This window comes from Enhydra lutris, unplaced genomic scaffold (assembly GCF_002288905.1).
Source record: "Enhydra lutris kenyoni isolate GAN:26980312 unplaced genomic scaffold, ASM228890v2 scaffoldscaffold116, whole genome shotgun sequence".
In the NCBI taxonomy this organism is placed as follows: Eukaryota; Metazoa; Chordata; class Mammalia; order Carnivora; family Mustelidae; genus Enhydra; species Enhydra lutris.
In genome coordinates this window covers 564,957-572,313 of record NW_019154200.1, presented here as the reverse complement: position 1 = coordinate 572,313, position 7,357 = coordinate 564,957, and the positions used below count along the sequence as shown (strand labels likewise).

The 7,357-nt window shown below is 38.6% G+C and overlaps 1 protein-coding gene across 2 annotated transcripts in view; it reads left to right on the top strand.

The window, feature by feature from the left end:
* Positions 1–7,357, top strand: part of LOC111139753 (DENN domain containing 5B) — a 202,275-nt gene that overhangs the window by 151,651 nt on the left and 43,267 nt on the right. For both annotated transcript variants that reach the window (XM_022492109.1, XM_022492108.1), the window contains 3 exons: positions 192–323; positions 2,049–2,201; positions 3,304–3,382. In XM_022492109.1, the coding sequence (XP_022347817.1) occupies positions 192–323; positions 2,049–2,201; positions 3,304–3,382 (364 nt within the window). The remainder of the gene's footprint in view (positions 1–191; positions 324–2,048; positions 2,202–3,303; positions 3,383–7,357) is intronic.

Sequence of the window (7,357 nt, the reverse complement as noted above, 5' to 3'; positions counted from 1 at the left end):
GGGGGGGGGGAGTGCGGGGAAGGGGCGCGTAGGAATGTCCTCTGCCTATTGGTGGCGCTAAAACTTGAATTGCTATTGCATGAGTACATTTACAGCCTTTTCTGCATCTTGTTTTTCCTCACTTTTTTGTGTAATGTTAAGAAAGAAGACTATCTGATGTTTATATATTAAAAATGCTCTTTAATTTTTAGAAGTATATGCAAGAGGCAAGAAGCTTAGGAAAAAACCTGAGGCAACCCAAATTGTCAGACCTCTCTCCTGCAGTGATTGCACAAACCAACTGCAAATTTGTAGAAGGCTTATTAAAAGAATGTAGAATGAAGGTACGTATTATTCACTGATGTGAGACAGTATGCACTCAACTTCCACTTGGACTGGTAGATTTCCTAGAAGAAAACTTTTACTGGGGCATAAAGCTAACGTTCTCTTTACTAAGCTCATGAACTTTCATAGGTTCTCCAGTGCCAACAGAATCAGTGACATGGGAGCCCTGCACAGTTTTTCCTCAACCTTTTCAGCCATTGCTGTCTTCCTCTAAAACATGAACAGATATTAAGCCAGTCAAAAGTTGTAGGGCACTGGCTGGCTGAGTTGGTAGAGCATGCAACTCTTTGGGGACTTTTTGTTTGTTTGTTTGTTTGTTTTGTTTTGTTATTTAGAGAGAGAGAGAGAGAGTGAGGGGAGGGGCAGAGGGAAATAATCTTCCAGCAGCCTTCTCACTGAGCACAGAGCCCAGTGCGGGACTCAATTTCATGACCCTGAGATCATGACTTAAGCTGAAATCAAGAGTTGGACACTTAACTGACTGAGCCACCCAGGCACCTGGCACATATGACTCTTAATCTCAGGGTCATGTGCTTGAGCCCCGTGTTGGATGTGGAGCCTACTTTAAAAAGTGTGCAGGAATGTGGTTGTTTTATATGAAAGGTAACACATTTTTTTGTATAGAACCTTGTCCATGCCCATACATGTATGTATACCCATAAGGAAGAAGACCTTAACTGTGTTGTAGGTTTGTGTATATTACACACTAGTCTCTTCTTAGATACCATGTTTATCAAAGGTAGTAATACAGATTGACAAAATTCAGGACATCATTTTAGCCAGTAATTTCATTCTTTTATTTGACGGTCATTTCTTGAGTACCTTCTGTGTATTCAATAAATGCACTATTTTCAGCAGCAGCATACAATGTGGAGTCAGAGAGACAAGGTCCCCCACCTAAAGGAACTAGATTCTCTCTCACTTTACATTTTATAAGTACAGCTGAGACTGCTGTAAATTACTTACTTGAAACTGATTTCCATTTCCCTTCCATTTTCTGGTGCATACTCATGAGCAGAGACAAGATAAAGGAGGAAAACAGGAAGTAAATAGAAGCCCGGTTCACTCACAATTAGGGAGTTCTGAAAAAATTTAGAGCTGCCTGTTTGTGTTGTGGTTTTTGCCTAAGTGCAGTCAAAACTAACTGCAGATATCTTTATGCCTAGATACAGGGGCAGTGGAGGGTCAGTTGTGGCAGGGTGGGATTCCGATTCTCAGTACATTTTCTGGGTCTGGTGTAATTCCCCAGTGTTACTCAAGTTAGTAAACTGAAAATTGTCAATCATTAGTGTTTACATGGGGATACTTTAAAATGGTGTTATGGGGAAGCAAAATATAAATAGGTAGGTAGGTAGATAGATAAAATAGTATCATAATCGCCCCCTAGTGACTCCCTAATTATCTGACAAAATACTAAAAGTACATGTGATATTACTGCAGTTAGTTGACCACAGAGATTAAAATGCTTTTCCAAAAGTGATTAAAAGTCTACAATTAGAAGTATATGAAGGGAGGCGCCTGGCTAGCTCAGTTGGTAGAGTGTGTGATATTTGATCTTGGGGTTGTGGGTTCAAGCCCCACGTTAGGTATAGACATTACTTAAAAATAACATCTTCTTAAAAAAAAAAAGTATAATGGAGGGAAGCCTCTGATCTAGTGGTTGAATTGTTGGTCTTTGGCTTCATTGCGGGGATAACACTTGTGAACACACATGATGCTTTCAGACAAAGCGCATGTTGGTGGAGAAGATGGGACACGAAGCAGTGGAACTGGGCCATGGAGAAGCAAACATAACCGGCTTGGAAGAGAACACCTTGATCGCCAGCCTCTGTGACCTACTGGAAAGGATATGGAGCCACGGCTTGCAGATCAAGCAGGTAATAGTCTCAGGAGGCCCTGGTGATGTGGCTGGTTAGGGACCCTGTCAGGAAATGTAAGGAGGGGCACCTGGCTGGTTCAGTTGGTTGAGCTTCTGACTTTTCAGCTCAGGTCATGATGTCAGGGTCATGAGATCAAGCCCTGTGTTGGACTCCATGCTCAGTATGGGGTCTGCTTGAGTTTCTCTCTCCCTCTCCTGCCCCTCTATCCCATCTCTCTGTCTGTCTCTCTCAAATAAATAAATAAATCTTTAAAAGAAAGAAACAAAGAAAGAAGGAAATGAACAAGGAGAAAAAGATATAAAAATTAAAGGATATGCTCCTTTGTCACAGGATGACTAGAAATGCACCACAGGCTTTTTAATTCCAGAAAAAGAAAATAAAACCCATGATTAAGAGGTGGTTTGGGGCTCTTTCCGGGTAAACAGGAAAGGATAAAACAGCACATTTACTGCAAAGGGTATATCCCGTTGAGTCCGTTAAGTGTCTGCTTTTGTCGCTGTCCACAAAAAAAATCTGTTAGCCAAAATTAACAGTTCTTTACCATTTTAAGTTATGTAGTTATTCAGGGTGGAAAAAAAATCAAATGGTTTCTTTGCTTTTGTCCCTCTTACGTCCTGTTCTGATTTTTTTTTTCTCTTGGGGGCATGTTCTTTCTTCCTCCCCTTTTCTCTTTCTTCTCTGGCTCCAGTTTTCTTCTCCCCTCACTGCCATTCCATACATCCAAGCATATTTTGCCTATAGATGTACCCAAATACATTTTGTGCTGCTAGAGTCTTTTAATTCTGTGGTTATTAGTGTGGCCAGTGTAGACAGTCCTAATTATATACAATGAGGTAACAGCCCAACTGAAGTCAGAAATCTCCATGCCTGTACTTCTGGCCTTTTGTTCTGCTGCCCTTCCCCAGGCTATTGCTCATCTTTTCGGTGAGGCAAAGGATGACTCATTTCACACAGAGTGAGTTGCTCAGAATATTACACAGCTAAGAATGGATGATCTCCAAACTTCAGAATGACCATTTTTATGTGAATGGTTTTGATGATAAATTATTTTTTTATTATTGCTTATAAAATGAAAAACTTTTATACCTTGTTATTTCAGGGGAAGTCAGCTTTGTGGTCACATTTAATTCAGTTTCAGGACAGAGAAGAGAAGCAAGAGCACCTTGCAGAATCTCCAGGTGAGAGTTTGTTAGATTATTTCTACAGAACTGGCAGCATTAGACCACGTGAAGAAACAGTACCATGTTTTGTCTTTAAATCTCTCTCAGGCTGAAACTTACCCACTTTGCCAGTAATGGGATAAAGTAGAAGAAGCAAAATAAATTACTAGCTGTGAGATGTGAGAAAAGTCGCTCGACCTTTCTGACCCTCAGCTTCCTCATCCATAAGACAGGGAAAATAATGTTAAACTATGTAAAACTATAATGCTGACTAAGTAAGATAACATGTGGAAACCCCTAATGAATTGTAAAGGTTCATACAAGTATACCTTGTATTAGTGTTAGAGTGTAGTGTATACTGGGGTTTTTTTCTTAAAGAAGTTTTACAACCATCATTAATAATATATATATATATATATATATATATATATATATATGTCTCAAAAGTCTTCAGGAGTCAGATTTCTTCAGTTTATAGCAAGACATCACATAAATAGAAGTGTTATTATACTTCAGCTCATTAGAGTTATGTGGGGTTCCTAGATGTTCTGCCTTCCATGTATTTTTCTTTATATAAAATAACAATCTGTTTCACAAAAAGTAGTAGTAATGGTGGAAAGCTAGTAGATAAAAAATGTTTTATACTGAATCAGCAATTTGGGAACCATTTCTAAAATTGTGCATAATTTTAGGTATTCAGAAATGTAAAAAAAATAATACTTAAAAGCCAACCACCAGCTTAAGAAAGCATTGCAAATATGATTGAAGCATACCCTATTTCCATTCCCCTCATTGCAATACTACCCTAAATGTGGTGTTGATTGTTGGAAACCTAGTTTTTAAAGGTATTTACTGAGACAGCTAGAAATATGAACTTGATACTGCATTAACCTGAAGTTCCACTAAACAGAATGTCAAGGTTCTGATGTCCCAAGATATAACTATATTTGTAAAAATTGAAATCAAGTTTAAAAGCACTCTGTAGTAACCATCTCCTTTGCCCCTTTTTCTCTTGAAAAAAGTAAAAATGCGTTGGTGTATGCCCTGAAACTATCTCTAACACTTAGCTGTGTTCATAGAAAATTTAGCTCTTCAGATCATAAGACCATAACCCAGATAGCTTACCCTAATTAGAAAAAATAAATTTCTAGGAAGAAGTAGCTATTTGTAGGGATGAAACATTGGAAAACCAAGCTTACTTAAGTAAGGCAGGGAGATGGAAGTATTTGGCTCTTTCACCAAAGATGGCATGCAGCATGTCCAGCTGTTAAGGCGAGCAGCTGCCAGGCAACACCAGCATCTTCATGGCTCTGGCTGGTCAAATGTTGGGTGGTTGAGGTGGCGACCAGAGACTCAGCTGTTTGCAGTTCCCTTTTATTAGTCAGTAGAGGGATCAGCAAAACTCTGAAGTCAAGGCTAAGAAGTATCAAATATGTCAAAGCTTCATGCAGTCACTTATTTGTGCTGCACTATCAAGTGTTGATGAAGGGCTAGTGAGAATACAGTAAACACATGATGTATGAACAACAGGCTGAATATTTTACTGATCCTAAGTAGGATTAATGTAAGCCATGTAGCTTTTGAAGTCAAATTTACTGTCTGTTAGGAAGAGTGGATTTTATTATAAATATTGCCCTAACACTTCTGATGATTCAGCCCACAAAGTTAGGATTCTTTAAATATGACAGTATGAAATATTAAAACATTAGCTTAAAAATAAAATACTTCATTATTGAGAAGCAATGTGTCTAATTATATAGAAATTAGCAGTTTATTGATTTTTCTGCTTTTAAATCTGGGTGGGTTGGTTTTTTTGTTTTTTTGGTTTTTTTCCAAAAAATACTTCTGTTTACCAACTGTTAAGCATCCTAATTAATGGAAATAAAGTCTGCATTTTCCTATCAAGGAGAGATCCTCTGTGTGCTTAGAAATTCACAGTAGGTTTGAACACTGCTGTTACTAACATTGAGCCAGGATGAGATTTGGGGATAGATCATTACTCTTCCTTCTGAAGCAACACAAAACACGAGTCAGAGATATTTTAAGGGTTGTAGAAGAAAGGGAAAAGTCTGTCTTAACAAGAAGACCATAGCAGGTAGATTACCTTAATTTCTTTTAATGGACTTTATTTTTTAGAACAGTATTATGTTCGTGGCAAGATTGAGCAGACAGTACAGAGATTTCCCATATACTTGCCCATATATGCATAGCCTCCCTCATATCAAAGTGGTGTACCAAAGTGGTACGTTTCTTATAGTTGATGAACATTGACACATCATCACCCAGAGCCCATAGTTTACATTAGGGTTCACTCTTGGTATTGTACCTTCTGTGGATTTAAACAAATGTATAGTGGTGTGGATTCACCGTTATAGTATCAGTGTAGTTTTTGCCACCCTAGTAATACTCTCTGTGCTCCACTTATTTATCCATGTCTTTCCCCTAATCATTGGCAACCACTGGCCTTTTTACTGTCTCCATAGTTTTGCTATTTCCAGAATGTCGTATAGTTAAGAATCATGTAGTATGTAGCCTTTTCACTTAGTAACACAGATTTAAGTTTCCTCCATGTCTTTCAGACTGTCTTAATTTTGACCCAGTCAAATTTTGACCAAGTCACTGCATCTAGAAGTTCACAGTCCTATTGCAGAGACAAGATCTCAAAATGCAGTTGATCCTAGAAAGAAGACTGTTCTTGACATATTACCCAGAAGTTTGTCTTAAAAGTGTTGGCCAGCTTAGACATAGGTGGTGTTCTTAAACCTTGCATCTTTGGACAAGATTCCACTAAACTTTAAATAGATTTTTAAATCAGTTGGCAGGGAGTGGAGTAGGATGCAGGAGGGAGTGGAAATACTGCTTTTAAATGTTATTCTGGGTCTAGCCCAAGAATTTGAGATATTCTTCAATTATCTTCATCAAAATTTTTCTATTAGAGGGGTGCCTGGCTGGCTTAGTCAGTTAAGCATCTCCCTTCAACTCAGGTCATGATCTCAGGGTCCTGGAATTGAGTTCCTAGTCTAGCAGGCTCCCTGTTCAGTGGGGAGTGTGCATCTCCCTCTGGAACGCCCCCCTCAATCGGCTCACTTGCACACTCTCTCTCTCTCTCAAATAAAATTTTTTTTCTCTTGGGGTGCCTAGCATTCAGTAGAGTGTGCAGCTCTTGATCTCAGGGTCCTGAGTTCAAGCCCCACATTGGACGTAGAACTCCCTTTACAAAAAGTTTTTCTTTACTTACCAGCCTATAGACTGTAGATAATTCTATAAAAACAATACATACAGTGTCTGTGCTCTGCAAACTTGCTGCCTCTGTAGCAGCTTTGATTCACGCAGACACACAAAAAGAATTCCTGTGGCTAAATATTAAATCCACAAATGTTTATATTGAAGAGAAAGTGGCCTATTACATTTAAGTTTGTTGAAATGAGAAGTAGAAATATATGTATACATTTAAATAGTGTATAGGTTTCTCTTCTGGAGTAGACTTCATATAAATTTCTCTTTTGGAGTAGACTTCATGGAAACCTTAGAATTTAGATCTCTAAGTGAAATGTATGGCTTCCCTCACTTCAACTGCTTTGGGCTCACAGACTTCTGAATTGTTCCCTCCAGAGTCACTAATAAATTACTGTATTGGTTTCCTGGGGCTGCCATAATAAAGTACCATAAACTGGGTGGCTTACACAACAGAAATTTATTGTCACACAGTTCCGGAGGCTAGAAGTCTAAAATCAAAGTGTCAGCAAGGGTGGTCCTTTCTGAGGAAAGGAGAATCTGTCCCATGCTCCCCTCCTAGCTTCTGGTCATCTCAGAAATTCCTTGGCCCTTAAATGTCATATTCCAAGTATCTTTACATCATCTTTTCTCTACTTGTGTCTATCTTTGTATCCACATTTCCCTTTTATAAGGTCATCTACCAGTCATACTGGATTAAGGTACACCTTAATGACCTCATCTTAACTTGATCATCTGCAGAGACCCTATTTCCGAATA